This window comes from Rhinolophus ferrumequinum, assembly GCF_004115265.2.
Source record: "Rhinolophus ferrumequinum isolate MPI-CBG mRhiFer1 chromosome 5 unlocalized genomic scaffold, mRhiFer1_v1.p scaffold_110_arrow_ctg1, whole genome shotgun sequence".
Lineage (NCBI taxonomy): Eukaryota > Metazoa > Chordata > Mammalia > Chiroptera > Rhinolophidae > Rhinolophus > Rhinolophus ferrumequinum.
The window spans coordinates 5,523,399-5,542,950 of record NW_022680355.1 but is presented as its reverse complement, the minus strand read 5'-3'; the positions used below and the strand labels follow the sequence as shown (position 1 = coordinate 5,542,950).

Genomic DNA, 19,552 nt, shown 5'->3' with positions numbered 1-19,552 from the left:
TAGGTGCTTCAAATATTAGTTTTCTTTATATTCCGTATTATGCTTTGCAAAGCTCAAACTACTGACATAACGACTGTGAAACCTCTGGCAGTTAATTACCAGTCATGTAATTGGGGTCAAGGGAGAGAGTGACCATTTTTGCAGTGCTAGTTCTATCACCTGCTCAGATACTTCCCATTACTGGGAGGAGATTTATTTAACAAAACCAAAATTAATGAGGATAATTTTTATGTGATGACCTGCCAGTTAATGACAGCTTCCAAGTGGTCATTTCTGTTGTATTTCAGAGACGTTCCTGTCAACAATAAGTAATTAGGAACCTATTTACTGGTAGCTCCTGCCAGTAAATACTAGAAGCTTTCATGTGATTCCAGAAATGCAGTTAGCTCATGTATCTTCTCTAGAAAGTCAGAAAAAATAATGTTGTACCAAACATTCAGTTTTACTAATGGTGATACAGCTTCAACTGTTTTCTTACAATTTTACAAAACCAAGTTCAAGTATCATGCCCATTAGGGGTTTTTAAAAATTGGAAAATAAGAAAAAGAAAAAAATAAATTAAATCTCTGAGCAGACTAACACATAGAGAATAAAGTTCAGTCAAAATCTTCAGATAATATGATTCAAAATGCAACTACTGAATTGCATTTTTTAGAAATTCTGAGCAGTTTCTGTAGGATGGACAGAGTGATCATGTAGAAACCACAGGAATCCTCTCCACTCAATATTCACTACAACCAAAATAAACAGTTTAACGAGTACCCTGTGGCATGACAGTCATGATGTAGTTTATTTGCCTGTCTTGAAAGCTAACATTTACACAGAGAATGTATGAGCAATTTTCTAAACTGACAGACTCATATCTGTGTAAACATTTAAATATTCTGTCTATATTGTCATATAAATGATTTGCTAATATGTCCTTATTTATGTGTAACCAATGCTTAATGACTGACCCAAATGATTATTTCTTATTTTCTTTTCTATTTCCAGCTGCGCCCACCACACAGTACCACTCACTGAATACGCTTTAATGTAAATAGCATATGTTGCACAACTACAAGGTCATCCCAAACATGAAGACTCAGGAAAAACAAAAGAGAGAGACAGAGACTCTTGAGAAAAAAGTTATTATTAACAGCACTATTAACAGCGGTTATAAGCTTTTCACACAAACAATCCAATGCATTAACAGAATTAGCTAATTGGGGTTGCTACATAAAGATGTCATCTACAAATAGAAGATGCTTTTGCTTCAAACTTTTTTTTATTCCCTCTATCGTTCTAATTCCATTCAATAATAATGTAATTCAGCATTGGATAAGGCAACATAAAATTTAGGTGACTATGGAGTGCTAAGATGAATCTCTTCAATTTTCCTTCTATCATTCTCTCTCTGCTTAAAGAGATCCAGGACACTGCTAAAACCTAAATGGCCACATGTCACAGGTTACGTGACCTAAAATCAGAAACTTGATCTAAAAACCATCCTCACTTTTCTCCTCCCTCCACAAATATTTACTAATGGTTTAAACAAGATGCATTTCCTGAATTCCTTCAGTAATCAGTTGCTGAAGAAGTGTCAGGACAGTAAATGGTCCACGTGGACTGCAGGCCTGACTAAGGTCATGGTTCCCAATGGCCCAAGGACTGTTCTCTGAACATGGCACCTCCCTCAGAAGAACACACCTCTTTACTCCTGAGACTTATGGGGAGACTTTGTAATGTACATTTGTAATGTCAGTATTTTTTATTTTTCTGAGAGAAAAGAGAATTGTGACTTTATTAAATCACATTGTGTGAAATGCAGTAAGATTTCTTTCTTTTAAATCAAGCTTTGAAACGCTTTTTGTGCTAAAACACTCAAATGTTTGGCACTTCTGTGAGGAAAAAAAACATGCATTTTCAAGAAACAAAACTTCCTATAGCAAAAGTCAATTGGAAAAATGAACAGGTGGGCATGTTTTAAATGAAGGCAACCAGGATTAGCTAAAAATAGAAATATTCTCTGTGTAGTAGGGAAGTGTAAGTTAAAATAGAACTAATCATTATGTAACAGGGAAAAAGTAAGAAATACTTCAGGCAAGGGAAAGTATAAAATTGAAGGCAAACATGAAAGAGAAAAGTGGAAAATCTAATGTCTGAGGTCATAACTTAAAACAAAAATGGCAAATAGAACTTGATAGAAAAATTCACTTTAGGTATTTACCAAATAAAAGAATGTTTGAATGTCTTGAATTTTTAATGTTGTATTAAAGTCTATTCTGTGACTTTTAGGATTTTACATTAGAGATAAAATAATTCAGATATTATTAAATAAATTGAGAGAAATATCTCTAAATTGGTAAAAATGTACTTTATCTGAGATTGATATAGGATAAAAAGTCAATGAATGAATGACTAGAAATAAAACGAAACAATTTAACCACAAGTTCATGAAGGAATTCTCTTTTGTTCATAGAAATTCTCAAAAAAAAAAAACTGTAATATGTTAACATGAACTAATTAGTGATTTCCAATATCCAGAAAATTCCTAAATTTTTGTTTCTTTTAAAAAATTAAGTCAGAGTCAATCAAATAGGTTATATTAGAAATACATCTATTTTAAACAATAAAATATCACTTTGCTTATTATTTTCAATCCTGGAAAAGTTTTATAAAAGAATATTTGATGGGGAAAATATCCTATCTATTTCTTTTTCCTTTCGTTGAGTGTTGAGTGACCTAGTGGATACTTGAGAACCGAAGCACCTAATGATGCTGTGCTGTAAAGAAAGGCAATCTTATCTTCTATAAAATGAATGATTTTGAAGTGCTTTCCATCTTGAGAAGAGAGAAGGTAAGGCAACATAATGCACTGAGGGATTTGTAGACTGATCTGTCCTTACATGAAGGAAAAGACCCTGATAACTTTGAAAATAACAAGCAAGACTCAGTTCTTGTGAAAGAGTTTTAATTGGGTTAATTAAACTGCTACAAAAAAATGCTTCAAGTTTTTCCAAGATTATTTATTTTTTCCATAGTTTTTATTTTATTTTATTATAGTTGCTAAGTAATTATAATAGATGTGTCCTACCACCAAATCAAAACTACAAATTGTTTTCTATGGAGAAAATCATGGAATGATTTTGGAGTTATAGTGGAATGCTTATAGTTAAAAATGTATTATTTAATCATATCTATAATATTTAATCATATCTAATTTAATCATAGCTAAAATGTATTATTTAATCATATCTAAAGGCCTTCCAAAAGGCAGAGAGGAAGTAAACAATGTATTTATGCAAATATTATACTCGAAATTTAATGTTTTATTTAAATATGTGTATATGGTCTATTACCACCCTGCCCAATATAGTAACTGCTGGTCAATGTATCTCTTTACATTAAAATTAATTAATTAAATCCATCAAAAATTAAATTCTCCCACCTCACTAGCCACATTACAAGTATATAGTAGCCACATGTAACTAGTGAGAACAAACTGGACAGTTCAGGTTTAGAACATTTCATCAGTGTAGAAAGCTCTATTGAACAGTACTGGTCTATGCTATTATTTTTTTTGAGAATTAAAGCTTAAAACATCTTGCATAGAAAAAGCAAATCTCTGTTTTTGTTTGTTTAGGTTTTTGTTTTCCTGGTCTGTGAACAATTTTGGTCAAGTTTTTGAAAAACTACTGCCTAATCTGTAACCTTATATAGAGACCATATATGCCAACTATATACAATGTTATTCAAAGAGTTTGCTGAACCTTTAAGTACTTTAAAAATATATTTGTTCTCCAAATTAGTTAGCAGTTTTATACTGTAAAATGCTAATGTTTTTTATTGAGTTGTGAATAATAATAACCAACAAAGCAAAGGCACACTGTAGCGTGAACAACACCAAAAAATTTAAAACAGCAGATGCTGAAGAGAAAGGGGCTGATGTTAAGGAAAAACCAGATGATATACTACTGCTCAGAAGAATAAAGTCGAGTCGTCTAAGGGATTCAGAAAAAGTCATTATCTTAATTTGCAGTAGAACTATTTTCCGGTTAGGTCAGCTGCTTTCAGGATTGGTTTCTAGTAGAAGAATTCTGCATGTGTGTTCTACAGCACCCTTCCCATTACCAAAACGACACAGCCTGAAGTTTCGAAAGAAAGGAACCCTGAAGGCATGAGTAGATTTTCTGGGTTTCTTGCTGGAAATGTTATGCTCATTAAGCTCAGAGGGTGGAGAAAAGGTGAGGCTTGATGGGGAAGGTCGGCACCCAAGAGATTAAGATTGAAATTCAAAACATTAAATTGGAGGCGAGAGAAACAAACAAGCATGAATGGGACTAGTGAGAATTGTACGTTTACCCAGAAGGAACTCTGCACACTGTGTCAAAGGCTTTGGATGGACATAAGCCGAGGCGGAGAAAGAATTACTTAACGGAGCTGTTAAACAAGAAATCATGGAAAACTACATATGGCCTGTGAATATAGGACAATGTTAAAACTTTCTGGTAATCAAAAGACTATTAGAGGTACAATGAAATACATGTTCTACTTATCAAATTTGTGAAGTTTAAAAAATGATAATCATGTCTGATAGTATTGGAGAAATAGGATGTAATATAATGCTGGTGGGGGAGCAAACTGGTACAATCTTTATAGAGAACAATTTGCCAAAGTATGTAAAAAAGCCATTGAATAATGTCTACATATTCATTATTAAGAATCAAAGATGTGTAAAAATAAAAAAAAAGGAAGTTCAGCACCATTTCACCGATAATTATTGTGAAAACCAAACTACTTGACAAACCAGTGCAGAGACAGGTTACATAAATTATGAAACAAAGGAATTTGTTGCAGCTATAAATGACCACATGTCAGACAGGTACTTAGCAGTGTAGAAAAAAATGTGTTGTATATATAATGGGAAACACAGGTGGCAAAAATAATTATAACACAATGTCAACTTTCTCAATGTGGGTGTGTTTGTATGTGTATGTATTATACACAAAAGATTGGGTGCAGACACATAAAAACATTGATTGCTATTTCTTTGCAGTAGATTTAGCGATTTAAATTTTCTTCTTTGTGTTTTTTGTTATTTTACAAATTCCTCTGAATTAACATGCAGTATGCTTATAATCAATCACAGGAATGTTTTTAACATATATTCCTGCAATGAATAACCGAAGTCATTGTATGCAGACCTGTTTTTCATATCTGTAGCTGTGGGGATTAAATCAGCTGATCTCTGTGGTTCTGTCTGTCTCTCAAGTTCTACAAAATATTTTATGAAAAAACAGAAGGTGATGCAGAAACATAGGTGCACACAGACAGACAAGACGTTGAATAAAGAATATCATAGTCAGAAAGAGTGAGTCTCAGAGTAAGGGTGTCTAGATGGTATTTCAGTGGAAATCCCCTGCGCCTCCGCTCTATGAGCACTTGGCTTGGATGTGGACATCTAAGCATCGCTGTCTTTTTAAAGTTATAATGTTGCTGATGATGAAAAACGCTTACTTTGTGCCTGTTACTACATGCTATATACACATTGCATCTTAGGTACTAAGACGGTCATTTTGTATCTAAATAAATTTATAGGAATTAAATAAAATGCTTCAAGTCTCATGACAAGTATCCACACTACAATAGCCCTTATACTTTATAAACTTTTAACTAATTTTTATCTTTCATTTAATTTATTTTTTTTAATACAAGGGTTAATTTCACTATAGACTATTTTCTTTTTTTTTTTGAAGGAGCAAAGGAATTTCCCTTGTAACCTTAGAACTACTTACCAACTTACTCACAATGCCTGAATTCACTTTGATATTTTAAACTATCAGATCACCTGATCTTTTTGGAAAGATAAAGGCTACCTTAATAAACGATGCTTGGAAGTTACATTGAAATAATTTGCAATTTGGAAGCTTTTAAAAACTGAAAAACAAGTGTTTTGTTGTTGATGTTATGATGAAGGCGTGGGGAGAAATCGTCATACTAAATAAATCATACTTGCCTGACAGCTTTTCGAAAGCTTTACCAAACCGTCACCAAATCTGATAAGAATGGTGTAGCAAATGTAGTCCCACTGGGAAAAATTATTCTCAAGATTGTAGCTCGTGTTCTCATGTTGCCATGGCTAGATTAAGCTAGGGATCTGGGTTCTATATCCCATGTAACCAAAATGATTAAAAGAACAGAAAATTGATCTTATGAGAACAGGGTCCTACGTAATGCACCATGGAATACAGAAGAAAGCAAACCACCTATTACTTAGGATAATGATCAGTTTTTCCCTAAATTTACTCAGGAGAAGAAAAAAGGGTAACAGAGATGAACGATTTAAATTCCCTATGAGGATGACCCCTAATAATGGGGGCTGTTAAATAAGGAAACACATTTTTGAAAAGGTCTTACATAGTTCTCTAAATTCTGACTGCACAGATAAGTAACATACTGATCTCTAGGAATCATCTTATTTTTCTCTGGAAAAATAATACATGTATAATTTGTATTATGCTAATTTTGGGTTAGCCTAATCTCTGGAGTAAATAAATACACTATTTTTTTTCTTGCTGAGACTACAATGCAACCAGATCTCTTATACAGAAGCTCATGTAACAGACACTGTTATACTATATAAATTGAGAACAGATTTTAAGGAGATTTAAATTTTTTCTCTTCCCCAAATGATTTTTAAGTAGAACGGATCAATTCCAAAGTCCTTGCTGAAATAGGTCCAATCTAACGACAGGGATGAGTAGATTAGAAATTCAGAACTTCCATTCCTTCTTGGCTAATTTTCTCAGGATGGAACAGTGAAGGTCAACAGAAACGTGAGTATCACTCCAGCATTATTAGCTTGCCTGAGAGAAGTTTTCCCTGAACTGGAAGCTTGAGTAATTTTTTTAGATAATTGCTGAGTCCCAAACTTTAGACATAATCTGTTCTCAAGATTCATGTGAATTTTGCCAAATTATTCAATGAAATTTATATTTGGGAAGGGTATTTTTCCCCCAAAACATAATGGTTACCCTATTACAATATAACAAGGGATTCGAAGTCGCATTTAGGGACAATTTAATAATTTATTTAAGGACAATTTTATCATGTCTAAGTTCTGACACAATACTTGAATATTAAAATAAATTTGTAAAACAATTCTTTTGTACTTTGGAAGGTCTTTTCCTCAGAATAATAATATATCAGAACATCAGTAAGGACCAGGACGCCTTCTGCTAAAATTCTTTCTGGGATTAAAAGAACCCACAAACAAGTATCTCACACCTCTGAAAGGAAGAATGTGAGAACTTTCCTCCTCCCACAGGAGTCTATGTTGGTTTTCCCAGGACTCAGCTTCTTATTTAAGAGTTCAGTCGGAATGTCTATGTTGCCTACATGTGCGAATACATCCTTGCTTTGTTCACAGTACAATTTCGTTTCTGGAAAATCTGCTTTGATTTGATAGTTCCCTTGAATATTACCTACCACAAGTTCCCAGCTAACGAGGAGAAACCACCATGATTCACGTTCTTCCCTGAGCAGAACTACCACATACGAATGTCACTCTAAACCGTAGTTGTAAGAAAATCCTTATAATGTTTCCAGCCAATCCACTGCTCTGAAAGGTCTAAATAATCTCCACTCCACTTACTTTCGATATTTTAGAGATGACATAATTAAACAGAATTAGCTCAAGCCAAGACCAAACAACATATGTATGTGAGAAATTATCTACCACTATTATAAAATTATGAAGAAAAAGAATTTTGAACAAAAGGGAAAGAAATGGCCTAATTGTGATATGTATTTTACTATCACCTCTTGCTTTAAATAAGCACATTTAGAACATAAACAAATGGACATTTTCAGTATTAACACATCCAAGCATCCCTTAGGACTGTTCTTGAAAGAGAGGAGGTTTAAAAAAACAGATGCTTTCAAACGATTTGAAAGCTATTTACATGATCAGATTAATACAAATAGCAGGTACATTTTGAATTTCTTATATAATCCACAGCTGTTCAGAGTAGCACATATGTTTTATTCTACACATGTAAACTAGACGAGGTAGGACAAAAATGATTTAAACAATGAAAATACATATTTCTCTGGTAAGTATAATTCTACCAATATTTTTATGTACCTTAATTTATACTTTTTCTTTCATATTACTTTAGACTCTCAAGCAGTTTTATGTAAGCATGTTAAACATAAAATGGCACAAAACGGCTCTTTTGCTGATAAATGTATTTGAACTAAATGAACAAACAAAAACATCATACACCTATCAGGCAAATAATAATCTGTTTTATGTTCCTCTTCTTATTAAGAAAAGAAACATATCTGCACAACTAAGCTAACCATCGCAAAGAATCCAAAATACACACTCTTGCTTTGGCTATTTAACTTTACCTAAATTATTAGTTCAAGAGTAACAGAGAGAGAACAAACCTTGGTAAAAGTTATAAACCAAACGATATAACTAACAAGCAGGAATCATCTGTGATTCTATTGTTCAAAGAGTTAACATCTGCCCAGATCAATCTCCTTTCAATTTATCCCCACAGCAGGCTCAGACTTTGCGTTACCCTTCTTATACATACTGGGAATTTGTTGGATCCTGTGGACAACGACAAATGCATCAGACAGCCCCACTTTCACTGGGTGATTGGTCGAACTTATTTGTGTGACCAAGACAGGGATCTGAAAAAGAAAAAGAGCAGATGGTTACGTGTTGGATTTTATTTTCACTCAGTGGTGGGGGTGGGGAGTGTGATCATCTTGTTTAAAGGATAAAATCAGGCGATGGGGATGAAGAACTAGAGAGAAAGGGCAGTGAATATTTGAAAAGAAAGACACACACCACCTAAAATAACATCCATTTAGTGCTATTCGATGGGTCAAAGGAACAAGATAGCTCCTGGTCCTATAGACGGATACTTGACGATGAAAGCAAGAGATTCCCAGAGACTCTAACCGATGCTGGATGCTGAAAACTTATCAGACATACAAGTACACCATGAATGCGTTTAGTACTATCACTTCAGGAATAAAAATTCTTCTTGCGCTATTTGTTTTCCTAAAAGACAATTACATATTTATTTTCATAGTTTAAAAAAACACTTGTTTATACATGACCTTATACATATAAATCCGAGAAAAATACAAATGACTGCACTGCTAAATATATATTTTAACAATATCATTGTTGATTACTATGTAGTGATATTTGGCAATTGTGAATGGATGTCAAACTTCACTATTCTGGTTCAAACTCATATGGAAAACTTGTGATTTATTATGGGTCATCTCAAGTTCATACTTCCAAAATTTGAATGTCAATGGAACCAAAATCTGAATATGACAGACATTTCTAATATTTACAGTTTAAGAAATTAGGACATATTGAGAATGTATTAAACGTGATACAATAGTGAAAAATGAGACCAACTCTTGGAGTCCATTTTTTCTAAACTTAGAGGAGCCACCGGAAATACGATTACTTTCTTTTTTATTACTATTTTTATAAAAATAAAAATGGGAATGAAATCATCTTCAATAAACAAAGGAAGAAGAAACAAAAAGGGAAGGATAAATGCACCAACAAATCTTTAGGTAGAATAAACTGACTGTGGGCCATCTGTGGGTAATTCATTAAGGAACATATTAGATCACACACTGTTATATAAACCATAACAAACAGCACAGCAATAAGAAGGAAGAAAAATAAGTTGGAGAGAAGATGTAATGCTTATTTTTGCCCACGACATCATGAAATTGTAAAAAGGCTATTCTGTTGGAATTGACCAATTAAGAGGAAATTTTAATGTTTTTGAAATTTCTGAAATTATCTTGAAACATGCAAATAGAAGATGACATTTTCCCTTTACGTACTAAATCAGTCCTGTCTTAAACAAGGTTAAGGTGTTTCCAATTTTACATCAAAACAAATAAATAAACAAATAAATAAAAAATAAAACCAAACCATAATTTCAGTCCCTAAAAATTCATTTACCATATGAAACTCTGATACAGTTTATTTAGTAATTTCTAGGCCACATTCAGTATCAATATATAAATCCCTTTTCTTAATAGACATTATACTACTGTGTTTCCCTGAAAATAAGACCTAGCTGGACAATAAGGTCTGCTGCGTCTTTTGGAGCAAAAATTAATATAAGACCCGGTCTATATTAAGTTTACTATATTTTATATAAGACGGGGGCTTATATAAGACCGGGTCTTATATAAAATAATAGAATATAACACCGGGTCTTATATTAACTTTTGCTCCAAAAAACGCATTAGAGCTGATTGTCCGGCAAGGTCTTATTTTCAGGGAAACATGGTATCACCCAGTTTTATACTCCATGTGGAAGAGTATTAATATAAATATAACTTACATTTAAGACAGACTTACAGTTAAAGATGAAAAGACAAAAGGATGGAAAAAATTCCCAATTCAGGTTATATTTTGTATATCTTAACAATACGAAGTCATAATACTTTTTAAACAGTATCATTAATAAAGATGCCTGCCAAGGAGTAAGTATAAAAGCTTTGCTAACGGCATTTGTCACTTGCTTTCATGCTCCAGTATCATGACTCCAGGTTTCCTCTGCCAGGTGTGAAGTATTTTACCAGGTAATTCTGTGGTAATTGATTATATTTCTTGTTTTCCCAAACTCAAATCAGAACTTGAGTTTTTATTGCTGCTATCAACTGGAAAATTTTATTATGTTGTTATGAATATTATATTTTTCTACCAGTGTTTGTTTTCCAAGTCACATGTCTTGGTTCCTGCAGACCTGCTAATATATTAGGTTTCCTTCTCTTCAGATTATCGACTCTACTTTTTCTATCTCTCTTCCTTATCTTTTCCCTTACCTAGCCATCTTTCATTTGATTTTATTTTCTGCACCTCTTTCCTTCCTTTCACTCCCTTCCTTTAAATTTTATCTCTAAATCAAACCCTCTCCTCTGGTGCTTTTTATCTGTGGTGGATGGATTGCACTAATGGCCTCCTTGTATCCACACCCTCTGCGCTTTCATGTGATGGTCCTCTTGCATTCTGACTCTGGGATCAGCAACATGGCAAAAGAAGACAACAGCAAACACAAAGCAGAAAGATGGCTTGAAAAAGTGCTTGCACATTTCCACCTCTATGCTGGGTCCCCTGCCGCTGCCATGAGAATGTACCCTGCTGGTTTGCTGAAGATATATGAGAGGAATATTGTCCTTCCAACAGAGATCGTTCTTGACCAGCCAGTCCCTAGCCAATCCATCAGCTGACACGTGAGTGAGCCCAGTTGAGACCAGCAGAGCCCAACCCAGATCCCTGGAACCACCAAGCTGACCCACAGATATCTTGTAGGAGATAAGAAATGTACTTGTTTTAAACCACTACATTTTGGGGCGATTTGTTATACAGCCACACCAACCAATATAGTCTCTATTAAAGATCTAATAGCCAATACATACTTTTCTGGGTGTTTTTACATAAAATGAAGTAGCATTCTTCCTCTTAGGTGTATGGAAATCAGATAAATACTTCTTTCCTTCTAGGTACAATTAAACTTGAAAGACTGGAATGTTCCAGTAGAAAAATTTCATTTTCTGCATCGTTTTTCACTCTTCTCTTTATTGTCCAGTTTATTCCTTCTCCTCTGGATTCCAGAAGCTAAGACCAATTATATGTTACCTAGGTCCATATCTATTTAACCCAAAGAAAATCCATTCAAAACCAAAATGGATGGAGTTTTCTGTCACTGAAAACACGGTAAGTGCTGAAAACACTGAATCCCATCATAAATTGGCCAATCCTCTAGGAAGATAGTTGTAGATGACTTTTAATGACACTTTCAAGCCTCAGATTCAATTATTTCATTCTATTGAATGATCTTGACTTGTCCAAACTTCAATAAGTCAATGGTTAATAATGATACAAACAAAAATACAGGGGTGATACTCCACCTATATGTAAAAAGAGCAGAGGTAGGTAGAAATCATCATTTGCATCTAAGGATTACATTTTGACTTGCTGCCAGTTTTTCATTCATGGATAGTGACTTCTGAGGACTTTGCCTACCAATCACTACTCCCATAAATATCTCTATTATGAGTCATAACATAATGTGAGAATGTACAGTAGAAAATAAATTTCTGAGAATGTCTACTACACATAAATTGTTTTCCTCAAAAGGCATATACATTCTCAATATTGATATGCTAGAAAGAATTCTTTTACTCATTTATCAGATATTAATTGAATATTTTCTCTGTATTACTGTAGGCACTGGAATTACAGAAGAGTGCAAAACCTTGCTCTCACAGAGCTTACATTCTAGGGGTGGAGATGGACATCAAAAGAAGTGAACATAAAAAATACAGTGTGCTAGTAGGTGGCAAGTGCTAAGAAGAAAACTAAAATATGGTAAAGAGATAGAAAGGGAGGGAGGGCTCTTTAAGAGAGAGTCATAGAAAGTTTCTGTGATAAGGTGACTTTTTCTGTATTAAGAGAGCCTGCAATAGGAATATTAGGGGAACAGCTCTGAGTATAAGGACCAGTACATGCAAAGGCCTTGACTGAACTGCTTTTGGGGTCTTTTTAGGAATTGAAAGGTTATCATTGGAGCAGAAGGAGTAAAGGCATCATAGGAGGTGGGAGGTGGTGGGGGCAGACCATAGGGAGAACGTATTCCCTGCAAACCATGGCAATGACTTTGGATTTGATTCCAAGTCGTATGGGGAAGGGTTAGAGGGTTTTGAACAGAGGAAGGATGTTGCCTTACTTCTAAAAAAGATCACACTGGTTTCTGTGTGATCAAGACTGTAGGGAGCAAGCGGAGACAGAAACTAAGTAAGAAGGTATCTCAGTTGTCCAGGTCAGAGATGGGTGGTTTGGACACAAGAGTTGTAAGTGTTGGAGGTGCACACAGAACAGGATGAATGCTGGTTGAATTGTGAAGGGACTGCTATCAAGTCATGCCACAAATTTAATAAGGAGAGTGAGAGAAAGAGAAAAGTCCACAATGCCACCAAGGCTTTTGGTCTTAGCAGCAGAAAAAATAAAGTCACGCTTTTCATCAGGGATGCCATGTTGTACACCTTCCGTTCATTCACACTGCAGACTCTAGGAAAGGTGTCTTCTGGCTGTGCAGAGAAGAACCTGTGCAGCTCTAAAGAGGAGAATTGAAAGGTTCTGAGCTGGAACTAGGAGAAGAAGGGTTGGAGAAGCATAGTGACTTTATGGCAAGACCACTGGCTTCTTTAAAATTTTATAGAGTTCATGAATGAGAGCTTAGGTTTTCTAAAACTGCGGTATTTTATCCTGCTTGAATATTAAAATGAAAATGCATAAGAAGCTTTCGATTCCCCACATTTTCCTAGAAGCCACCTAAGCCTTTTACGAAATGATTACATATCAGGTTTGGGGAAGAAAAAAAAAACAAAATGCTTTTGTCAATTGAATTAAATGCTGAATGTGAAAAATTAGTGAGGAAGAGATGAAAAAGTCCAGGCTTTTTCATAGATTTCTTTCAGAAAACATGTCTGCCTGTCTCCACCTGATATTGTCATTATCTTTTTTCACTCTGCCTTCTTGGATGGTAATCTTTTTACTTCCAAATATCAAAGGCATGGGGATGTTCTGAGAAAGGATTGTTCATTCACTCACTTACTACAACCAAATAAGTAACTGGGCTATGTACCCCGAAAATAAAACCGGTTCGTATATTAAATTTTGCTCCAAAAGATGCATTATGGCTTATGTTCAGGGGATGTCATCCTGAAAAATCATGCTAGAGCTTATTTTCTGGTTAGGTCTTATTTTCGGGGAAGAATGGTAAGCACTCTGAGCAGGCAGACCAGTCTGCAGGTTTCCATGTCAGTGTATTATTAGTGACCGTTAACGATGGTCAGGAACACTGTTAAAACCACAGTTAAAATGAACTACTGATTCATATGAACAAAGCAATTGCATGTGTGTGTACAAATAAACTATCTAGAATTACAGCTGATATTGCATAAAATTAGCACAAGAAAGGGTCTGTCATATTGCCATAATCACCTCTTCTGTCGAGGACTCTATTTCCAAGGATAGGAAGTAACCAAGTCAGAGAAGCCAATGGCCAAGGATGATGTCCAAGTATGAAAACTAGAAAAACTTTGCTTATGGGAAGCTATGTTTTCCTCCTTTCTACAAATTTATATTCACCTGAAAAATGTCTCCTAAGTTAGTTCCTGGGGATGTCAGGAAGCCAATTGAAATAATACGAACTCTTAACTACATAAACTTTTTTTTTTTTTTTTAAGAAATGTAGTTTTATTATTTTCATGTACCTATAATAGTTGCCTTTATGACTAAAGCAAAGCTAAATTTTTACTTGGCCTCTGATTTGTATTGACTCATACATTTCTGAGAATGAGTCGTATTACAATTGCATACATCCTGCAGGATAGATATAGAAAAGAAGCATTAACGCCAGTTAAAATATACTTCCATTTTGGCTTACGCAACCATTTATATTTTTTTTTAGGTATTTTAACTTTTATCCCATCTTACGAGACAAAGACACATTTATTATTTAAGTAAGTATAGATTTTTCTGTACATGATATAGATGAAGCAAATTAAGTATAGATGCAGAAAAGAGGTACCATAACGAGACAAAGTTAAGGCAAGAGAGATATTAGAAGGAAGCAAAGGCAGGGCAGAGCGCACTGGTCTTCGGAGGAAGATTCAAAGTCAAAAGCGGGTCCCTTTTCCATGCTGTGGTATCATTCACCAGGACACAAGGGCCTAATGCAACACCCGAAATGTGAACTTTACGTCTGTCTCCAAACCAGAGATAACAGGCATGCTGCTTGAGAGGTAATGGAATGTTATTTTCTTGTCTTTTCTGCCCTGCAAACCTCACCAAAACATTTATTTGTTTCCATTATGGACCCAGCTATCTATCTAATAAGCAGCACAGCATCTCAGCAAGGGCTTGACGGTACAGTATGTGCGCCAAAGTATGAGTCATATGCTATCAGAGCAGAACCGGAAAAGAATTACTCTGAACTCATTTTGTTCACTACTATTTCCCTTCACTCGCTAATCAGCAACATGGTGTCTAGCAGCCATATATGTACACATACACACATACAGGTATACAGATGTATATACATGTTTTAACCCAAAGTTTACTATTTTACCCACTCTCACCTGCATTCAACACTTAACTTCCTAGCTTATCTTCCTTAAATGTCTGATCTGGCTTCTGCATTACTCAGTAGGGTATCCAATTTTTAAAAGTCATGCTCTCTTTTATTATAATCGAAAGAAGACATAAATTCCAGAGTGTTACTGCTTATTTGTCTGAAAACTACATTTGAATAGAAAGACTTCTGGTTAAATTTGACAATATAAAAATCCATTTGCTTTCCTGTATGTCGTTAACATTTTGCACAGTTATTTTAATCCCTTTTTAGCTTACAGTTACTGAACTCCCATGTGCCAGGTATTAAGAAATACATTGATGACATGAAAGAGGAGGAAAGCCCTATGCTGAAGATACATTCTTCACATCCCTCCTGCCCCTTCTTCACAATCATACCCTGCAGAAAATCTGGAAAGAGACAAATAACAGCATAAAGCTGATGAATAAAGACAGCTCTTATGTTAAAAGAGGAGTTTCAAACTTAATCTCTACAGAAGTTAGTGCTGGCCTGGGGTAATAAGGAAGAAATGGGTGAGGAAAAAATTCCTCCCTGAATAACAAGTCATCCAAAACTTCTGATTGCTCAAGGGGACATGCAAATCTATATTTTTATTTGCAACTTTCTGATATTTAAATGTTGGATACATATCCATTTTATAAACACACACACACACACACACCCCATTGTGACCTCTGATTTAAAGGTTTAAAGGTTGCCCAATATGGAATTGACAAACTAGAGTTGGAGCTTCATAGAAAAGAATTAAGCGAGGCAGGAGCCCACCTTAAGAAATATGTGCCACTTGGCTCAAGAAAGTCAAAACTATGGTGGGGACTTGATCTAGAATGACAGTTAGATAAGGAACCATGTCTAAATAAACATGTCCTGGGAATAAAACACTAAATGTTAAAAAAGGGTGTTAGGAATCTCTGCACCCTGAGTTTGGGGAGTCGCACAGAATGTAGAGGCCTTTTTCCTCAGGGTCAAAGATGCTCTTTGGTCATGAAACACCAGAACAGGGAGATTTCATACGGCCTGCTCCAGCCAAGAGCACCCTGTGAGACAACATGTTAGTGACACCTCAGGGATAAAAGGGAGTGAGGCTTGGGAGGAGAAAGTGCACCCAGAAAGATCAAATACATTGTCTAGGACCACATAACCAGCCACTGGCAGGGCCAGTGTTAGAACAAGTTTTCTATTTCTAGAATTATTTCTTCTAGGTTATTGATTTTCCTCCCTCCCTCATTCTTTCCCTCCCTCCTTCCTCCTTTCCTTCCTTCCTTTTTACTCACAGCATTTGTTATTGGAACATTATAAAGGGAGAAGTGTTCAATTTGTCATTTTCTTACAATATAGAAAGTATATATATATATATATATATATATATATATATATATATATATATATATATGAAAATTTCTGGAGTTTTATGTGTGAGATAACTAAAAAAATAAATACATCCACAAATGTAAATGAATTAGATCCTAAGCAAAGCCATGTAGATACAATCTTATACTTTATGTATTTAAAATACAGGAAAGTGCTATAATATAAAATCATCTGTGTGTACATTTTCATTAGAATTATTTCTTGAGAGTGTATAATCATCGTTTTATGCCATCTGGGTTTTCTCAAACGTGTATTATAAATTTATTAAAGAAATTTTAAAATACATTTTATTTAAATTAAATATATATATACACATATACATGTATATATTTCTACTCATACAACTATAGAGTTTCATGGATGTAAGTTTGTGTGTGTGTGTGAGTGTATGTGTATGTGTATAATATATACATATATATCTAGATATCTAGATTATATATAAACACATATCAAACATTCTCACACATACAACAATTGATATAGAAGGTAAAGTACTTCATATTTAAATGGCAATGGTTTCACTCTTTAGTTCCTTTTGGCTTTTTCTTACTCTTTTGTATTATTTTGTCCCATAAATTCTACAAGTTCAGCAAGTTCATATTTATACTTTCAGGATGATTACAATGAATGAAGGGTCATTAAAGTTTAAATAAGAGAAACAGTGTTCAAAAAAATTCAAAAAGTATATTAAGGCTGCCATTTAAACCTACAACCAACTGGCAATGTTGATTTGCTAACTATGCATTCTTCCACAGAAACAGTAAATGTTACACTAAGGAACACTAGGTTTGAATACTTACATAGTAGAATAGATTAAAAAGTAATTTTATCTAATAAGCAATAAAATTCCACTATACTGACCTCCTCTAAAGTTTGCTGCTGAAGGAGACAGTAAGATATTCAACCCAGAAAATGGACAGAATAGGTTGACTCTCAGGTGGGGTATGTATTCTCTGACTCTCACCATCACCATGTAGAAAGATTACGTGACATTTTACTTTTTAATTGCATTGTCTGAAACTGATGACCACCCTGTTCCTTCCATGAGCTGGTAAAACAAACAAACAAACAAAAAACAACAAACTTTTGATACACACAAAAAGAATCACATCCTTCCCTAGTTTGTATCTAAAGTAACAATAAATTCAAAATATATAATAAAGGAGAAATGAAGCAAGTTGGAGGAAATGCAACTTCTAAAATATTATTGTGTACTAGGATATCATCAAAGACGGTAAGAAATCTGATTTCAAATTTCTAATGTTTTTGGAATGGAATCATTTTTTGTGAGTAGGTAGTTTCTTTGTTAGACAAACAATAGACCAATAGACAAAAAAATTTCAGGTCTATATCTACTGTAATCAAGCAAAGAGTCATCACTATTCAATGACAACTTAAAATAATAGAAAGAATCTGGGTTCTAGGGTCATAGCTAGATAGTAACAGAATAGATAAAGGGAATTCAATTTTCCAAATTCAATTTTATTAAGAAAGAATGCATATTTTTATTATTATATTTTACTTATGTACAACTTCTTCTCCTTTTTAAAAAAATGAAAAAAAAAACATAACTGCTGTGAAAAGGCAAACGATTCTCACCCGTGCTCTCAAGTGGCTGAGTTGCAGTATAATAATGACTACCCAGGAAAGATTGTCGAGTATATCAAAGCGAGTGAAGTAGTTCAGTCGTTTCTTCAAAAGGAAGTCTAGGAAGGCAGTACGGTACACTAGTTAGGCCTACAGGCTCTGGAGTCAGATTTCCTCGAGTGAATCTTTATTTCATAATTTGGGGAAAGTTACGTAACCTCTTTGGGTGTTTCAGGTTCCTTCTCTATACATGATGAAAGCAACTTCCTCTTGGTTTTTGTGAGAATTATATGAGATCAATTTTAAGCCCTGGGAATGGCCGAATCTATATGAATAGCTCAATAAATGCTGGATTTATCAAATTTGGAGATTGTTATTAAAAGTGAATAGGACTTCTGGTTATGGCAGACCCCATTGTATAAGACCATTGCTGCTACTGATACCAAGCAGGAAAGATGAGTAACACATATGGAAAGAACCTGCTGAAGGCACCAAGTGGCTATCAAAGAACAAGGGCTTGAGAAGCCCCAATTCCAGAGAAAGGAAATCACAGAAGTGATCGCAACACCACTTTCTCATCAAGGCATTTGACAATTCTTAAGCCCGGTTCAGAGACTGAGAAGTTGAATAGAACTTCAGGCAGTTTCAGAGTTCAGGAAAATGCAGAAATTCAGGGCCACTGAGGCCAAAGGTCTGTAGTAAACACCCAGGCCTTTAGTGGAGATTCTTGAAGGACTACACCCTGAGAGTAAGTGCTAATCAGAAAACCGCCTGTACAAGTACTGATGCCCACCTTAGACTGAACATGGCACTGTACAGCATTCATCTTCCATCCTAACTGCCAAACAAAACACAGCAAACCCTCTCTGGAAAAAGAAACATCAGGACAACTTCACAGTATCTCTTTAGTATTCTGTAAACAATGCCCAGCATTTGATCCAAAATGACCTAGCATGGAGGGAGATATGACCCATGAACGAAAAGCTAGAGGGAAAAAACCCAGATGACAGAAACAGTCCCATGGGAAATGTAGACATTAAAGTTATCAGCCATGAACTTTAAAGAATCATTATTAATATGTTTATGGAAATAGATGACAAGATGACTGATTTCATCATGTAATTAAATTTATGCAAAAGAAATAAATGGATACCCTGAAACCAAAAAAAAAAAAAAAAATGCGTTAAAGTGAACAGTTGATAATTGGAGAGGAAATTTTGAAAAAGATGATACATGTTTTGTGCTTTGGCTTCATCCTAAGTAAACTATATCTTTGGAGTTAACAAAAATAAACAGCTGTGTAACAACAAGGGCCTGCAACTTGAAATAGAATTTCAAATCTTTGGTTGAGTAACACAGGGCTACAATACTAGGAGAGATAACTTAAT

At 34.6% G+C, this 19,552-nt stretch overlaps 1 protein-coding gene across 4 annotated transcripts in view; it reads right to left on the bottom strand.

The window, feature by feature from the left end:
- PLXDC2 (plexin domain containing 2) overlaps positions 1 to 19,552 on the bottom strand; it is a 389,290-nt gene that overhangs the window by 95,884 nt on the left and 273,854 nt on the right. For all 4 annotated transcript variants that reach the window (XM_033100592.1, XM_033100589.1, XM_033100590.1 and 1 more), the window contains one exon: positions 8,589 to 8,688. In XM_033100592.1, the coding sequence (XP_032956483.1) occupies positions 8,589 to 8,688 (100 nt within the window). The remainder of the gene's footprint in view (positions 1 to 8,588; positions 8,689 to 19,552) is intronic.